Source organism: Oryctolagus cuniculus, chromosome 1 (assembly GCF_964237555.1).
Source record: "Oryctolagus cuniculus chromosome 1, mOryCun1.1, whole genome shotgun sequence".
In the NCBI taxonomy this organism is placed as follows: Eukaryota; Metazoa; Chordata; class Mammalia; order Lagomorpha; family Leporidae; genus Oryctolagus; species Oryctolagus cuniculus.
Window position 1 is genome coordinate 18,245,629 of NC_091432.1, and position 18,681 is coordinate 18,264,309.

The following is an 18,681-nucleotide window of genomic DNA, read 5'->3' on the forward strand; positions in this document are numbered from 1 at the left end:
AAAGCAGGTCCCTTTTAACCATAACTGAAATGCCAAATTACTTGGGCTCACAAGAATCACAACGCATCAACACACAGCACAACACAATCTGTTAAGCCTCCTTCCTAACTCCTTGAGCTGCAGCATAATCTTTGATCAGGTAGTCAGTGTCAGATTCTACCTGTTCCAATTCTATGCGCCATCATTATCCCCAGCTGTTAACATCCATTCCCACATGTTCCCCAGATTTCTGCTTGAATACATTAAAACACACACACACCCAGAACAACTCTTCAGGGGGTTAATGTACGGGTCACGCTGTATACCTCATCTGGGACAGCTGTAGAAGGGAGGGTGCCGCGGGTGGGTCCCGAGGAGAATCTAGGCAGCTGCAACAGGGGTGGCCCCGACCCGCTCCTCAGATAACGCCGAGTTAATCCCCTCAGAGGTGGAAAGAAGACCACTGCGAGTGAGGACCCGGATAGGGAGGTCACCTTGGTTGGCAAATAAGACTCATCATCAGAATTTAGGAGCTCCATGTCCCCAGCCCCAACCCCTGGTTTCCCTGGCTGGAGGGGGTGAGGAGCAAATCTAAGGGAAGATTAAGCAGGTTGGAGGTACCAGACTGGTAAGGTTCCCGGGGCCCTTCCCAACAAAGCAGGCCTTTTCCTGTAGATATAATATCCACTGATTTTTCCCAGCTAATAAACAACACGAGACATGTTTTTGCTCATTTATAAAAGCGTGAAAGACCTACTATCTTATTTAACAGCTGATGCTAGAAACCCAAAATAAGCCACAATAATCAGCTGAGCCTCGAGGAAGCGCCCAGGAAGCAGGACAAATAAGGGCGCCGAGAAAAGCCACAAGATGGAGGACAAGGGACGAAAAAAAACAAAAAGCACACACGGGTGGGGCTCAACCTAAGCCGCGAAATCAAGCTACATTTAAGCCCTTCGGCGCCATTGGCGTGGCGCTCGCCCTTTTTCCTTTTCCATTGGCTACCTGCTCCGACACTGGGTCAAAACAGCCAATCGCCTTAGCGCTGTGGGTAAAGCCCGCCCTTCTCAGGAGAGCTGGAAAGAACCACAAGCGTCAGAGGCAGTCAGGCGCACGCGCGAGCGCGCGCTCCGCCGGTTAAAAGCGGATCCCGCCAGGAGGCGGTGTCGCGGTGCATGAATATTGATTACGCAGCGCCGCGCCGAGCGCCCGCCCCTCTCGACTGCCGACGCTCACTGCTCGCGTTCCGGCTCGCGATGGGGAAGAAGTCCCGGGCGGTACCCGGCCGCAGGCCTATCTTGCAGCTCTCTCCGCCAGGCCCTCGGAGCAGCACGCCAGGCCGGGATCCGGAGCCGGAGCCCGACACCGAGGCGGAGTCGGCCGCCGCGGCCCCTAGCCAGCCGGCCCCGGCGGCGGCGACCACGGCGACGGCGACCACGCCGACCCCCGCGGTCACTGCCGCCACGGCGGCCCCCGAGGACTCTCCGTCTGAAGGTAGAGGTGCGCGAGGGGCCCCTGCTTCTCCTCGGGGCGCCCGAAACTCGAGCTTGGAGCTTGCGGCCTAGGCCTCTCGGGGCGATCGGCCGAGCCCGCGAGGGAGAGAACCCCGGGCGGGCGGGCGGGCGGGCGGGATCCGCTTCCGAGGCCCGCGAGGAGGGCGGCCGTGGGCCGGAGGGCGGCGGAAGAGGCCGGCCGGAGCCGTGCGTTCTCGGCCTGGACCGTCTCGAGGCGCCATCTCGGATGCAGGGCTTGCCGCCGGGAACCTTTGAAATCCGACCAGGCCCGGGGCTCCCGTGGCCCCCGCAGAGTCCCGGGTGGGCTTTGAGAACGTGCGGGGTGCGTGTGAGTTTCCACGTGCCCGAGGCTTTCCCGCACGTCGTCGGCTGCTGCTTCTCTTCTGTTGAACTAGAAGAGAATACATCGTTCTTACTGATCAGCCAAAGCATAGGTAGCCTCAAATTGCACACGTTTCCCTTAAAAAAAAAAAAAAAAAAAAAAAAAGGCCCTGGAGAAGTGGAGCTTGTGGGGTCCCCTTGGCGTGGTCCAGGGACTAAAGGGACAAGGCCAGGTCTAAGATGACGCTGGGTGGCTCCTGCAGAAAAATAGGCCATAGCAGTGCTTGTCTTAAAGACCCGGTGACAGCCTGCGGGTTTATTGTGTGTGTTGGTTTTGCAGTATTGCAGATGTTATTCTTCTATACGCTGTTCAGATCGCTCGTGTTGCTTGCTTTTTCCTCTCTTAAATATTTGAGGCAGTGAAAACATCCTGTCTTGACATTGGTGGAGATGTAGACCCGAGAGATCAGGTCGGAGAAGGATTCGTCACTTCCAGTTTTCTCTGGTCCACAGTCTGACTGCAGGTTTCTTTTGTGCGTTTTTAAATCCAGATGAACAGGAAGTGGTGGTGGAGGTTCCCAAGGTGGTTCAGAATCCTCCAAAACCAGTCATGACCACCAGACCCACAGCCGTTAAAGCAACAGGTAGAGATATTTTTTTTTTCTTCTGTAAATTGGGTTTGTACATAGAATGTTTTGTTGAATGCCCAGTGTTTTGTTTTGCCGGTTAAGTGGAATTTAAAATCTTTATGAGAAACTGTTGATAATGCACTAACCAGTGAGACATTTGTTCCTTTTTCTCTGTCCAAAATGCAGTACTTTTCCTTCTAATGCTATTTTGTAACTAGTATTTTGGCCTTTCCATTAGCTTGGTGCTCTGTTACTTTTTTGTAACATCCGTGTCTTGGTTGGTACCTAGCAAATGTTTGTGGAGCTGAAAATTGCTCTTATTAAATATTTGTATGTGCAAAGGAGTTTTTGCAACTGTGGTTTTGTAGAAAAACCTAGGTTCAAATTACCACTTTATATTCACTTTTTTTTTTTTTAAGGTTTATTTATTTATTTGAAAGGCAGAATTAGAGGCAGAGAGAGAGAGATCTTTTATCTGCTGGTTCACTCCTCAGATGGCCACAGCAGCATGAGCTGTGCTGAACCAAAGCCAGGATACAGGAGTTTCTTCTGGGTCTCCCATGCAGGTGCAGGGGCCCAAAAACTTGGACCATCCTCTACTGCTTTCTCAGGCCATAGCAGAGAGCTGGATTGGAAGTGGAGTAGCTGGGACTCGGACTGGCAGCCATATGGGATGCTGGCACTGCAGGCGGCAGCTTTACCCACTATGCCACAGTGCCAGCCCCTAGATTCACTCTTTAGACGTTAGGACAATCATTAATTGGCCTGAACTTCAGTCATCTGTAAAATATATCCCTGCATTTTTTAAAGTCGTTAAAATGAATAATGTATGTAAAAATTTGAGATTTTAAGTGCCAGATGTGTTTTTTTATATTTTCTATTTTGAAAGATTAAAATATTTTGATATTAAATATTCTGTAGCTAACAGTAATTGTTTAGTTTGGAATACTTTCAGTACTATTTGATTGTAAAATAATAGATGTTTATTCCTCCCTCCCCACCATTTGCCACCTAAAAAATATCCAAGTATGGGTTAGAAAAGTTAAAACTTGGTAGTGAGAGAAATTTTAGAACCAGGTGATAACATTTTGTATTTGCAAAATTTTATTTGAATGTTCTGAGACTGACGTGAGATGCGTGAAATGTGGATGTTGCTAGGAGAAGTTACCTTGACTGTATGGACTCTGAACAGAAGTGTCTGTCTGCCTTCATCCTGCGCTACAGCAGCCTTACTAGTGCTGCTCACTTCTTACCCACATTGTAATGCAGTTGGTATAATGCAGAGGAAAAAGATTGTGAAAATTCGACAGAGAAACAAGTTTTCATTGTTTGTGTGGCTTTATGTACTATCAGAGTCCATATTAAGAAATTAGCTTTGGGGCTTGCATTGTGGCGTAGTGGGTAAAGCTGCCAGTATCCTATATGGGTACTGTGTTTAGTGCCAGCTGTTCCACTTCTGATCCAGCTCCCTGCTAATGGTCTGCAAAAAGCATCAGAAGGTGGCCCAAGTACTTAGACCGCTGCCACTGATGTGGGAGACCAGGATGGAGTTCCGGGGTCTTGGCTTCCATCTGGCCTAGCCCCAGCCATTGTGGCCATCTGGGAAGTGAACTAGTGGATGGGAGATCTCTCTCACTCTGTCTGTGTCTCCTCTCTCTAAACTCTGATTTTCAAATAAATAAATCTCTTTTAAAAATTAGTTTGATTCTAGTTAAAGGATTTGACTAGTCACTAGAAACACCGAAATTTTCCAGAAAAATGGGGTTTTTCAGGGATCAGGATGCTTTTGTAATATTCATACAGTAAAGCAAATGAGTCTGGTAGTTATAAGCTGAAAAAATACTGTGATATATGCATGTGAGCCTACTTGAGGGAATATTCAGAATAAGCTCTATTAAATCAATAGACTATGATAGTCACAGTATTTTAATATCTTCCAAAAAGGCACACTTGGAGCCTGCTCTCTGGCACAGCAGATTGAGCTGCCTGTGGCGCCGGCATCCACTATGAGCACCCATTGGAGTCCTGTCTGCTCTACTTCTGATCTAACTCCTCACCGATGCCCCTGGAAAAACAGTGGAAGATGGCCCGCGTGGGAGTGGGAGTGGGATGTCCTGGATGGAGTTTCAGGCTCCTGGCTTCTCTCCAGCCCTTTGGAGAGTGAACCAGCAGATGGAAGAGTACACTCTCTTGTCTCCCTCTCTCTGCAACCCTGCCTTTCAAACATATAAATATTTAAAAAGTCGTGACTCCATGGATGAGTATCAGGGGTCTGTGAATTCCCTGAAATTACATATCAATATGATTTTTTGGGGAGAGGGAATGTAGCTGTTCAGTTGTTACAAATTAATTTGGATGCTTGTTTGAAAGGCAGAGTGACAGAGATAACTTTCATCCACTGATTCACTTCTCAAATGCTCACAACAGCCAGGGCTGACTGAAGCCAAGAGTCAGGAACTCTGTCCGAGTTTCCCACCTCTGTGGCAGGAACCTAAGAACTTGGCCCATCATCTACTACCTTCTAGGCGAATTAGCTGGAATTGAGGTGGAACTCATCCCAGACACTCCTGGGATGCAGGCAAGTGGCAGCTTAACCTGCTGGGCTACAGTGCCTGCTCCTGCAGCTGATCTATTAATTGTCTATGGTTTCTGTGACCCAACTGTTCAAATGATGTTATGAGGAAATAATAGTTACTAGAACTTGAAGGCATAGTTACTATTTGTTTTTTAAGATTTATTTATTTGGGGCCGGCGCCATGGCTCACTTGGTTAATCCTCCACCTGCAGCCCTGGCATCCCATATGGGTGCCGGGTTCTAGTTCCGGTTGCTTCTCTTCCAGTCCAGCTCTCTGCTGTGGCCCGGGAGTGCAGTGGAGGATGGCCCAAGTGCTTGGGCCCCTGCACCCACATGGGAGACCAGGAGGAGGCACCTGGCTCCTGGCCATTTGTGGGGTGAACCAGCGGAAGGAAGACCTTTCTCTCTGTCTCTCTCTCTCTCTCTCTGCCTGTCAAATAAGAAAAAATTAAAAAAAAAAAAAAGATTTATTTATTTGAGAGGTAGAGCCACAGACAGAGGGAAAGACAGAAAGACAGAGAGAAAGGTCTTCCATCTGCTGGTTCACTCTCCAAATGGCTGCAATGGCTGTAGCTGAGCCGATCTGAAGCCAGAAACCAGGAACTTCCTCTTGGTCTTCTATGCGGGTGCAGGCGCCCAAGCTTTTGTGCCATCCTCCACTGCTTTCCCAGGCCGTTAGCAGAGAGCTGGATTGGAAGAGGAGCAGCTGTGATACAAACTGGCACCCATATGGGATACTAGCACCACAGGTGCAACCTTAGCCACTGTGCCACAGCGCTGGCCCCACCTGGAGCTTCTTCTGGGATGTTCCACATGGGTAGTAGGGCCCAAATCCTTGGACCATCTTTTCACTGCTTTCCCAGGCACATTAGCAGGGAGCCAGGTTGGAAGTGGAGCATCTGAGATTCAAATTGGCTCCCACATGGGATGCTGGCATCGCATGTGGCAGCTTAACCCCTGTTTGAGAGCATTTGAGTTGTTTGCAGCTTTCATTTTGCAAAACAAGCTTACAGAATTTTTAAAAAGATTTATTTACTTACTTGAAAGGCATAGTTGCAGAGAGATAAAGGTCTTTCGTTTGATGGTTCACACCCTAGATGGCTGGGAGCTGGGCAGATCCAAAGCCAGGAGCCTGGAGCTTCTACCCAGTCTCCCATGTGGAGACAGGGACCCAAGGACTTGGGCCGTCCTCTACTGCTTTCTCAGGCCATAGCAGAGAGCTGGATTGGAAGTAGAGCAGCCGAAACTCAAACCTGCGCCCATATGGGATACCAGTACTGCGGACAGCAGCTTTACCTGTTACGCCAACATACTGGCCCCCTTACAGGATTTTTGTACAAAAAAATCTAGTTATTTCCTAGGGTTTTAGTCTAAAAAATGAGATTGTCTACTTAAAAGAAAGTTGAATTTTATACCTTGTGGTATTTGTTACCAGATTGTATTTAAGAAATTTAAGAAATATAGTGTCTCTAATGATATTAAGTATGTTAATTATTCACAAATATCAAATGTAATAATTTGTACTTGTTCTACTATTTTATGTATTAATTGAAAGAGACAGATCTCCCAAATGCCCACAGTAGTCAGGTTTGGGCCAGGCAAAAGCCAAGAGCTAGGAATCCAATTCCAGTCTTCCACGTGGGTGGTTGGGACCCAACTGTTAGAGACATCACCTACTGCTTCCCAGAGTGCACATTAATAGGAAACTGGAATTAGGAGTGGAACCCCTGAGATGGACACTTACTTTAATCCTTAACTTCTAAATGTTGTTTTGAGAGAGGTTGAATGGTTGAACATGTAATTTTTGGGAGGATATCAGCTTACAGATTTTTTTTTTTTTTTTTTTTTTTGGACAGGCAGAGTTAGAGAGAGAGACAGAGAGTTATAGACAGTGAGAGAGAGACAGAGAGAAAGGTCTTCCTTCCATTGGTTCACTCCTAATGGCCGCTACGGCCTGCGCTGCGCCAATCCGAAGCTAGGAGCCAGGTGCTTCCTCCTGGTCTCCCATGCAGGTACAGGGACCCAAGCACTTGGGCCATCCTTTGCTGCCCTCCCAGGCCACAACAGAGCTGGACTGGAAGAGGAGCAACCGGGACTAGTACCCGGCGCCCCAACTGGGACTAGAACTTGGGGTGCCAGCGCTGCAGGCGGAGGATTAGCCAAGTGAGCCACGGCGCTGACCTATTTTTTTCATTTTTTAAGGATTTATTTATTTATTTTTATGATGGAGTTGGAGAGAGAGAGGTATCTTCCATCTGTTGGTTTACTCCCCAGATGGCTGCAATGGCCAGGACTGGGCTAGATTGAAGTCAGTAACCAGCAGCTTCATCTGTATCTCTCACTTAGGTGCAGGGGCCCAGGCACTTGGGACATCTTCTGTTTTCCCAGGTGCATTAACAGGGAGCTGGATCAGAAGTGGAACAGCCTGGACTCAAACCAATGCCCTTATGGGATGCTGGCATTGCAAATGTTGACTTGACCTCATACCCAGAATGCTGGCCCCTATAGATTGATTTTATTAGTTTTAAATGTATTATATGATTGATGCCTCTGGTAATTTAGTGAATTTATTAATTTAGTTTATTTATTAATTTTGAGGTCATATTCTAGTCTGTAAAAGTATATGCAAACTCTTTGGCTAAAGAACTGAGATGACTGTTTAGTATAGTGACTAAGACACTGCTTGGGATGCCAGTGTGGGAGTGCCTGATTCAAGCTCTACTCTGATTCTAGCTTCCTGTTGATGCTCACCCTGGGAAGCAACAGGTGAGAACGCAAGTACTTGAGTCCCTGCCAGTCATGTGGGAGGTCCAGATTGAGTTCCAGGGTCCTGGCTTCTGCCTGGCCAGGCTCTGGGTATTGCAGGTATTTGGGGAGAGAACCAGCAGATGGAAGATCACTCCTTGTTTCTTTTCTCTGCATTTAGAAAAAACGTTTTTTTAAAAAATGAAATAAAGAACCATGTTACATTTTCTTTTAGATGCTTCCTAGGTTATTGTGGCTTTGTTGTTATGAACACTTTTTTTCTTTTTGTTTCTAGGTGGTCTTTGTTTACTTGGTGCTTATGCTGACAGTGATGATGATGAGAGTGATGTTTCTGAAAAACCAGCACCTTCCAAGGAAGCAAATGGAAACCAGTCGACTGATATTGATAGTACACTAGCTAACTTTCTAGCGGTTAGTGATGCTTTTGTGTGGGTTTTTAGTTGTTGAAGCCACTTTGGGACCTGGCTCTCTAGTGGTTAGCATACTTGGCTCCTTTCTCCTTCTTCTGTCCATCTCTCTTCTTCCATTCTTTACAGTTTCTGTCATCATTTTTTGTTTTTTGTTTTCTTAAAGATTTTATCTATTTGAAAGACAGTTACAGAGACAGAGTGAAATATTTTCCATCTGCTGGTTCAGTTCCCAAATGTCCACATTGGCTGGGGCTGGGCCAGACTGAAGCCAGGAGCTTCATCTGGGTCTCCCACATGGGTGCAGGGGCCCAAGCACTTGGGCTACCCTCTGCCGCTTGCCGCTTTCCCAGGCACATCTAACAGGGAGCAGGATCTGCGGCTTTTTTTTTTTTTTTTTTTTTGGACAGGCAGAGTGGACAGTGAGAGAGAGAGACAGAGAGAAAGGTCTTCCTTTGCCGTTGGTTCACCCTCCAGTGGCCGCCGCGGCTGGCGCGCTGCGGCCAGCGCACCGCGTTGATCCAAAGGCAGGAGCCAGGTGCTTCTCCTGGTCTCCCATGGGGTGCAGGGCCCAAGCACTTGGGCCATCCTCCACTGCATTCCTGGGCCATAGCAAAGAGCTGGCCTGGAAGAGGGGCAACCGGGACAGAATCTGGCACCCCGACTGTAACTAGAACCCGGTGTGCCGGCGCTGCAAGGCGGAGGATTAGCGTATTGAGCTGCGACGCCTGCGGGAGCAGGATCTAAAGCAGAGCAACCAGGACTTGAACCATTGCCCATATGGGATGTGGGCATTGCAAGCTGTACTTTAACCTGTTAAGCCACAATGCTGCCGTGCCCCCAAACCCCCTTTTTAAGAAAGAGAGTACACACATTCAGACTGGAGTGTAGGAAACCTCAGGAGAAAATGAGTGTGTGATTTTTCTTTTCTTTTTTTTTTAGTTTGAAAGAGTTATATATAGAGGCCGGCGCCGCGGCTCACTAGGCTAATCCTCCGCCTTGCGGCGCCGGCACACCGGGTTCTAGTCCCGGTCGGGGCGCCGGATTCTGTCCCGGTTGCCCCTCTTCCAGGCCAGCCCTCTGCTGTGGCCAGGGAGTGCAGTGGAGGATGGCCCAGGTGCTTGGGCCCTGCACCCCATGGGAGACCAGGAAAAGCACCTGGCTCCTGGCTCCTGCCATCGGATCAGCGCGGTGCGCCGGCCGCAGCGCGCCGGCCGCGGCGGCCATTGGAGGGTGAACCAACGGCAAAAGGAAGACCTTTCTCTCTGTCTCTCTCTCTCTCACTGTCCACTCTGCCTGTCAAAAAAAAAAAAAAAAAAAAGAGTTATATATAGAAAGGGAGAGACAGAGATCTTCATCTCCTGGTTCACTCCGTAGATGGCCACAATGGCCAGGGTTGGGCCAGGCTGAAGCCAGAAGCTTCTTCAGGTCTCCCATGTGGATAGCAGGGACGCAAGCACTTGGGCCATCTTCTGCTGCTTTTTCCAGGCCATTAGCAGAGAACAGGTTTGGAAGTGGAGCAGCTGGGACGCAAACCAGCGCCCATAGGGAATGCCTGCAATGCAGTTGGTGGTTTTAACTGCCATGCCATAACACTGGCTCCTCTCCTCTCATTCTCAGAGAAAAAAAGAGAGGGGTTTGTGAGAACTTGTATAATTGATTTGAGGAGCTGAGATTTGAGCTTGTTGAGTTGTGTTATATTTCTAGTGATTGCCATTTCTTCCATTTTTTGGTTTTGATGTAAGTAAGTAATGCATTCATCATTCTTCATTCCACAGGAGATTGATGCCATAACAGCTCCTCAGCCTGCAGCTCCTGTAGGAGCTTCTGCTCCACCTCCAACTCCACCTCGACCAGAACCAAAAGAAGCAACAACGTCTGCCCTTTCTTCTGCTACTTCAAATGGAACAGACTCAACCCAAACATCAGGGTGGCAGTATGATACTCAGTGTTCGCTGGCAGGAGGTAAGTAAGCCTGATCTTTTCTATTCTTTTTTTTTTTTTTAAAGAACTCTATGCAATCCTTAAAGGTGTTCTAGATATTGACATTCCTATAGATGAAGGTCCAAATGCTTTAGCCCCAGGGGACTCAAATGGTGACTGTAGAGGCCTAAGTCAGCCTGGGTGCTTGTACATGCTCTGAAGACCCTTTACAGCTAGTTCCCAGGTAATCTGACCTCTCAGCAAACCTCCAACTGTTAGCAGGAAAACATCTATTATATCTTAAGAAAGGATGAGTTGTAGATCCTAGGGCAATTGTAAGGAAGTAGTTAAATACCCCATTGTTTCCTCTTTTTATATATAGATGACATTCTACATGGGTATGGAACGTAACTCCTTAGTCAATAATTGAGTTGGTTAACTATTATCAGGTGTTCTTCAGTTTTTACTAAGATTGTTCTGTTTTCAGTGTGATTGATAAACACACGTGAATGTGTATTTCAACCTGACTTAACGCATATATTCACCCTGTAAGAAAAATATAAATAGGGGCCGGCACTGTGGTGTAGCAGGTAAAGCCGCCACCTGCAGTGCCCGCATCCCATACGGGCGCCAGTTCAAGTCCTGGCTGCTCTACTTCCGATCAAGTTCTTTGCTATGGCCTGGGAAAGTAGTGGAAGATGGCCCAGGTCCTTGGGCTCCTGCACCCGCGTGGGAGACCTAGAAGAAGCTCCTGGCTCCTGGCTTTGGATTGGTGCAGCTCCAGCCTTTGTAGCCAACTGGGGAGTGAACCAGTGGATAGAAGATCTCTCTCTCTCTCTCTCTTCCTCTCCTGTGTAACTCTGACTTCCAAATAAATAAAAAAATCTTAAAAAAAAAAAAAATAAATAAATAAAACCTGAAATCAAACTCAGGCTTGTGGAACAGGCAACTGACTGATTGTTTCTGGGTCAGATTGGGGTTCAGCGCTCTAGCGTAGTAGGTTAATTCTCTGCCTGTGGTGCTGGCATTCTATATAAGCATGGGTTCAGGTCCCGGCTGTTCCACTTCCCATCCAGCGCTATGCTAATGGCCTGGGAAAGCCATTAAAAACAAAAATCCTCAGTTTCATTAGATAAACAAACTTCAACTTTTTTTTTAAAATTTATTTTATTTATTTGACAGGTAGAATTAATAGACAGTGAGAGAGAGAGAGACAGAGAGAAAGGTCTTCCTTCCGTTGGTTTGCTCCCCAAATGGCTGCTATGGCTGGTGCACTGCACTGATCTGAAGCCAGGAGCCAGGTGCTTCCTCCTAGTCTCCCATGCAGGTGCAGGGGCCCAAGAACTTGGGCCACCCTTTACTGCCTTCCCAGGCCACAGCAGAGAGCTGGACTGGAAGAGGGCCAGCCGGAACTAGAACCTGGCTTTATATGGATGCTGGCACCACAGGCAGAGGATTAGGCAAGTGAGCCACAGCACCGGCCTCAACTTTTTTTTTTAAGATTTTATTTATTTATTTGAGAGGTAGAGTTATACAGCCAGTGAGAGGGAGAGACAAAGAGAAAGGTCTTTCAAATGACCACAGCGGCCAGAGCTGATCTGATCTGATCTGAGCTGATCGGGAGCCAGAAGCTTCTCCCAGGTTTCCCACATGGGCACAGGGGCCCAAGCACTTGAACCATCTTCCACTCCTGTCTCAGGCTATAAGCAGAGAGCTGAATCGGCATAGGAGCAGCTAGGACCTAATCCAGCCCCCATATGGGATGCCAGCACCATAGTGCTGGCCCTAGCAGACTTTTTTTTAAAGCTGTATATGCAAAAATGATTTTTTTTAAAAAGATTTATTTGTGTATTTGAAAGTTAGTGTTGCTCCCTTGCCCGTAAAGGAACGACACTGCTCCCAGCTGATCGGTCTTCAGTAGACTTTATTTAAACAGGATAGAAAAAGAAACCCTTGAGCAAGGGGAGCTCCGAAAGAAAGGGGAAGCTCCCGTACCATATCACAAACAGCTTATATAGTATAACATTGCAGAAGCATGTAAGCAAGCTTAGTCCATGCTACAGTCCATGCGGCGGTGCTCCAATCGGGTGCCTGATCACGCACAGTCCATGCGCTCCTTGTCCAACCATAAAGGTGATCACGCACCTTCATCCAATCAAGCTCCTGGTCATGTAGCAGGCAACTCGGGTGCTAGCAATAAGCTTCCACCTGGTGTTTTCTCAGCCTTGGTCAGTGGGAAAAGAAGCACGGGAAGCCCCAAGGCCATAGTTGTTTTGACTCTAGCCTGGGGTTATGAAACGGTCCCGATATCACAGCTCAACAGTTAGAGTTACAGAGAGGCAGAGACAGAAAGTGAGAGAGAGGTGTTCCATTCCTGGTTCATTCACAAATGATCGCAGTGGCCTGGGCTGGGCCATGGTGAAGCCAGGAGTTTCATCTGGGTCTCCCACATGGGTGTAGAGGCTGAAAGACTTGGGTCATTTGCTGCTGTTTTTCCAGGCGCATTATTAGCAGGGAGCTGGATCAGCAGCTGAGACACTTAACTGGTACCCATATGGAATGCAGGCAGTGGTGCTACAGCACCAGCCCCCACGAAGATGATTCTAAATATTTGTTAAGAAAATAAGTATTGCTGTTAGACCAGTGGTCTGTAGTTGGAATAAAGGAGGGTTGTCTGGAGATAACCTTTGGTTATCCCAGTGCAGGAGACATAGTTTCCATCTAGTGAGTACAGAGGCAGGGTGCTGTGCTGCATAGCAGAGACCTCTCAGTCTAAAATGTTAATAGTACCAAATTTGAGAAACCATATGTTAGATTATTATAGCTTTAGAGCTGACTTGGGTTGTTAGAACTATGGAATAATTTGTCCTTCAAAATTGTTTTGTTTTCTTCTAGTCGGAATTGAGATGGGAGATTGGCAAGAAGTCTGGGATGAGAATACAGGATGCTATTATTATTGGAACACACAATCAAATGAAGTAACTTGGGAGTTACCTCAATATCTTGCCACCCAGGTACAGGGATTACAGCATTACCAACCCAGGTAAAAATAGATATGAAAAAGAATTCACTTAAAAGGAATTTGGAATTTTGGAAACTTTTGCTGAAAGTATATGCCTTGTATTTTTCTTGCTAAACTTTTTTTTTTTTAAAGTTCTGTAACAGGTGCTGAAGCTAATTTTTCAGTGAATACAGAGATATATACTAAGGAGAAAACTGTTTCTGTTTCCAGTAGTAAAAGTGGACCAGTTGTAGCCAAGCGAGAAGTTAAAAAGGTTGGTGTTATTACTTATGTCATGTTTCAAATCTGATAATCTTTTTTTTTTTTAGATCTGTTTGTTTGTTTATTTGAAAGTCAGAGTCACACATAGAGAGGAGAGACAGAGAGGGCTTCCATCCGCTGGTTCACTCCCAATTGGCCGCATCTGCCAGAGCTGCTCCTATCCAAAGCTGGGAGCCAGGAGCTTTTTCCAGGTCTTCCATGCGAGTGCAGGGGCCCAAGGACTTGGGCCATTTTCTGCTGCTTTCCCAGGCCATAGCAGAGAGCTGTATTGGAATTGGAGCATCCGGGACTTGAACCAGCGCCTATATGGATGCCAACACTGCAGGCGGCAGCCCCAAATCTAATAATTTTGAATGTTACCCTGACCACAGTTATAGAAGCCTTCTGTTAAAATTTTACAACACATGTGAGCTAGGAAAAATTTCATTTCTTTTTATTGTTGTTCAACTCTTTGTAAGCAGAGCATTAATTAAGCCTTTGATTATAATGGAAACTAAAATGTTTTTCTAAAAAAATAAGTTTTAAAAATAAAAAACATTTATTATTTGCTAACAGCCAGGGCTGCTGGGCCAGGCCAAAGCCAGGAGACAGGATCTCCATCCTGCTTTCCCAGATAAATTAGGGAGATATATTAGAAGTGGAGCAGCCAGGACTTGGTCTAGTACTCTGATATGGAATGTTGATGTTGCAAGTGGTAACTTAACTTGCTGTGCCACAATGCTGGCCTCTCCATTTCTTAAAGTTTGATTTAGTTCTCTGTTTATAGCAAATATCCAGTTTCATGGGTCTCTCAGATGTTTTGGATGTCACATAGCCTACTTCGGTCATCTTGAAGGATGTGGGAGCAGGCGGGGTACTAGGTCCCCATCTCTTCAGATGGAATTATTTTATTGGGACTGCACATAAAACATTTTAAATAAAATCTAATTCTCTAAATTAAAAGCTACTCAATAAGAAAAGTAAGTTACATATTTTTTAAAGATTTATTTATTTATTTGAGAGGTATTGTTACAGACAGGAGGATACACTGGTTCACTTCTCAAATGGCTGCAGTGGTTGGAACTGAGCCGATGTGAAGCCGGAAGGCAGGAGCTTCTTATGTGTCTCCCACGGGGGTGCACGGGCCCAAGCACTTAGGCCATCTTCTACTGCTTTCTCAGGCCTTCTGCAGAAAGCTGGATCAGAAGAGGATTAGCGGGGACATGAACTGGCACCCATATGGGATGCCGGTGCCACAGGCTGAGGCTTAACCTTCTATGCCACAGCACTGGCCCCAGTTGTATTCTTTAGAGAGAGTATATGTTGTTATACTTTATCTTGAATTAAAAATGTTTTTAATCAAAACGTACTTTTAGGGATGTTTGTTGTGGCAGAGTGAGTTAGGTCACTGCTGTTGATGCCTGTTTGCTGTATTGGAGTGCTTGGAATTGAGTCCTTACATCACTTCCAATACAGCTTTTTTTTTTTTTTTCTTCATTTGTTTGAAAGGCAGAGTAAGAGACAAATAGAGGGAGAGGTTGTCCATCCACTGGATCATTCCCCAGATGGCTGAAATGGCTGAGGCTAGTCTAGGCTGAAACTAGGAGCCCAAGTGCTTAGACCATCCTCTGCTGCTTTCACAGGCACCGTTTCTCTGGAAGTAGAGCAACCAGGATTTGAACTTACGAATCCTGTATGGGATGCTGGCATCACAGGCAGCCGATGAGCCCAATGTGCCACAACAGCTGCACACCCCCTCACCCAAGTCCAGTTTCTTGCTGTTGCTCCTGGGAGGCAGCAGATGATGCCGCAGCTACTTGGGTCCCTGGCACCCAGGAGGAGTTTCTGTTTCTTTGCTTTAGCCAGACCCAACCCTGGCTGTTGGGCCTTTGGGTAGTGAGCCAGTGGGTGGATAATCTTTGTCTCTCCTTCCCTCATTATTCTATTTAAGATTAATCAAAAAATACTTTTAAATTATCTAAGCTTTATAACTGTACTAGGGAGGGAGAACAACTATTACCCCAGTGGGAGAAAGAGATACTTTAAATATAATTGCATATTGCACTTCAGAAGTGTTTTCATTTTCCTTTAAATCGCCTTCACAGCATACCTGTGAGGTTTTTTTTTTTATCATACTGAAGAGGAAGATGAAGATTTGTCATCAGTCATGTGTTGAGCTGAAAGAGTGCAGGTTTTGTTCTAAGCTGGCCCGTGCTTCCTATTGCTAGTCAGCCTTTTGATGTCCTAAGGAACTGGGAGAGGATACATTTGAGTCCCATCCACAGCTAAGCTCTGGGTCAGGCACTGTCTCTCTGAAGTGACAGTTTCGTGTATGTAATGGTACAGGCACACACAAACATTAACCTCATGGGAATAGGTGGTTTTAAGAGTATCTAGTAACAGAAAATATAGTTATTATCAACCATTGAATTTTTCTGGAGGTGAGATTTCTTTGAGAATTAAGTGAGACTAAATTATTTTTTTTTCGTCATAGGAAGTAAGTGAAGGAGTTCAGGCTCTGTCAAATAGCGAGGAGGAGAAGAAAGGAGTGGCCGCATCACTGCTTGCTCCTTTATTGCCTGAAGGAATAAAAGAGGAAGAAGAGAGATGGAGAAGAAAAGTAATTTGTAAAGAAGTAGAGCCGGTTTCTGAAGTGAAAGAAACAAGTACCACGGTAGAAGAAGGAGCAACAGTAGTAAAGCCACAGGAAAGTATGTTGGACAATGTAGAAGACCCTGCTCAGGAGGATCTTTGCAGTGTTGTTCAATCCGGAGAGAGTGAGGAGGAAGAGGAGCAAGATACCCTTGAGCTGGAGCTGGTTTTGGAAAGGAAAAAGGTAAGTTTCTGAAGGTTTCAAGTATATTTTTATTTTCAGTGTTGTCATACTTGGGGATCATTATGTTCAACTTAAAACTTCTATTGGGATTTTGTTTATCTCTTTTTTTTTTTTTAAAGATTTATTTATTTGTAAGGCAGAGTTACAGGGAGGCGGAGGCAGAGCAAGGGAGAAATATCTTCCATTTGCTGGTTCACTCCCCAAGTGGCCGCAACAGCTAGAGCTGGGTGGATCTAAAGCCAGGTGCCAGGAGCTTCTTCTGGGTCTCCTGTGCGGGTGCAGGAGCCCAAGCACTGGTGCCATCTTCCACTGCTTTCCCAGGCCGTCAGCAGGGAGCTGGATTGGAAATCGAGCAGCCAGGACTTGAACTGGGATGCTGGCACTGCAAGCAGTGGCTTTACCTATTACACCACAGTTCCAGCCCCTCCCTTTTTCTTTTTCTTTTTTTTTTAAAGATTTATTTTACTTATTTGAAAGACAGAGTTACAGAAAGAGGTAGAGACAGAGGATGGTCTTCCATCTGCTGGTTCACTCCCCAGATGGCTGCAACGGCTAGAGCTGTGCCTATCTGAAGCCAGGAGCTTCTTCCAGGTCTCTCACGCGGGTGCAGGGACCCAAGGACTTGGGCCATCTTCTACTGCCTTCCCAGGCCACAGCAGAGAGCTGGATTGGAAGAGGAGCAGCCGGGACTAGAACCAGCTCCCATATGGGATGCTGGCGCCTCATGCCAGGGCTTTAACCCACTGCACCACAGTGCCGGCCCCCCTCTCTTATTCTGTCATCTAGATGCATTTAAGCTACTGTAATAAAAACAAGATTGATTTTTTTTTTTTTTTTTTTTTTTAAGGACAGAGTTAGAAGAGGCAGGCAGAGTCTTACATCCACTGGTTCATTCCCCAGATGGCCCCAGCAGTCACACTGGACCAGGCCAGAGCTAGGAGCTTCATCTGGATCTCCTGTGTGGGTGCGGGAGCCCAAGGAATTGGACCATCTTTTGCTTTCCCAGGAACATTAACAGGCTGATTGAGCTTCTTAACAATTAACCATAGTTTTAACTGAGTGATTAAAATGCAGATTGATGAAGCCAGCGTAAAGGGTAAAGCTGCTACCTGGCTGGTGCCGCAGCCTCACTAGGCTAATCCTCCACCTTGCGGCGCCAGCACACCGGGTTCTAGTCCCAGTTGGTGCCGGATTCTGTCCCGGTTGCCCCTCTTCCAGGCCAGCCCTCTGCTGTGGCCAGGAAGTGCAGTGGAGGATGGCCCAAGTGCTTGGGCCCTGCACCCCATGGGAGACCAAGAAAAGCACCTGGCTCCTGCCATCGGATCAGCGCAATGCGCCGGCTGCAGCGCACCGGCCATGGCGGCCATTGGAGGTGAACCAACGGCAAAGGAAGACCTTTCTCTCTCTCTCTCTCTCTCTCTCTCTCTCTCTCACTGTCCACTCTGCCTAGCCAAAAAAAAAAAAAAAAATTAAAAAATAAAAATAAAAAGCCGCTACCTGCAGTTTGCATCCCATATGACGCCGGCTTCTCCACTTCCGATCCAGCTCTCTGCAGTGGTCTGGGAAAGCAGTAGAAGATGGCCCATGGGCCCCTTCACCCCCGTGGGAGACATGGAAGAAGCTCTTGCCTTTGGGTTGGCCCAGCTCCGGCTGTTGTAGCCATTTGGGGCGTGAACCAATGGATGGAAGACTTTCTCTCTCTCTCTCTTCCTCTTCCTCTTCCTCTTTTTCTTTCTGTCTCTCTGCCTCTGCCTTTCAAATAAATGAATCTTTCAAAAAAAAAAAAATGCAAGTTGACTTCCACTGGGTCACCCATGGCCTGGTTTCCATAGTTAAATGGGCCTTGTAAGATAGTAGAAGAATTGAGAGGAACCTATAATATAATGTGCCTTCCTTTTAAAAAACTGGCCAGATGGAAACTTTGTTGTGAAGTTGGTTGTTGCCTGTTTTCTGACTCTCCTGTAGACTGAAAAGGTGCTATTTTATAAAGCAAAATGTTAAGTGCTTTATAATCGTAATGCATCTTGAAAAATTTGAAGCCCTGGAAAAGAACTAGCTAGTAAAGCCTTTTCAGGGTGGATTTAGAAATAATTCCTTCCTTCCTAAGATTTATTTGACAGAATTACAGAGAGAGTTAAGAGAGAGAGAGAGCTTCCATCTGCTGGTTCACTTCCCAAATGGCCACAATGGCCAGGGCTGGGCCAGGTGGAAGTCAGGAGCCTGGACCTCTATTCCTGTCTGCTGTATAGACGGCAGGAGCCCAGACACTTGAACCATCTTCTGCTGCTTTCTTAGGGAAAGTAGCAGGGAGCTGGATTGGAAGTATAGTAGCAGAACTCACACCTGCACTCATGGGATGCTGGCATTGCTGGTGGTGGCTTAACCCGCTGTGGCACAGTGCCAGGCCCAAGGTTTGAAAATTTCTAGACACTGTCTGCTTCACATTGACATTTCTTTCTATAATCATTA

General features: G+C 46.6%; 1 protein-coding gene across 3 annotated transcripts in view; it reads left to right on the plus strand.

Annotated features, from left to right (window-relative positions):
- The first annotated feature begins 1,139 nt into the window (after positions 1-1,139).
- Positions 1,140-18,681, plus strand: part of FNBP4 (formin binding protein 4) — a 46,469-nt gene continuing 28,927 nt past the window's right edge. Inside the window, exons 1-7 of one of the 3 annotated variants that reach the window (XM_008270721.4) lie at positions 1,140-1,479; positions 2,366-2,458; positions 8,059-8,195; positions 9,970-10,156; positions 13,010-13,157; positions 13,269-13,389; positions 15,871-16,212. In XM_008270721.4, coding sequence (XP_008268943.2) covers positions 1,155-1,479; positions 2,366-2,458; positions 8,059-8,195; positions 9,970-10,156; positions 13,010-13,157; positions 13,269-13,389; positions 15,871-16,212 — 1,353 coding nt within the window. In that variant the 5' untranslated portion in view covers positions 1,140-1,154. The remainder of the gene's footprint in view (positions 1,480-2,365; positions 2,459-8,058; positions 8,196-9,969; positions 10,157-13,009; positions 13,158-13,268; positions 13,390-15,870; positions 16,213-18,681) is intronic. The other 2 variants (XM_008270726.4, XM_008270732.4) reach the window with 2 other exon arrangements.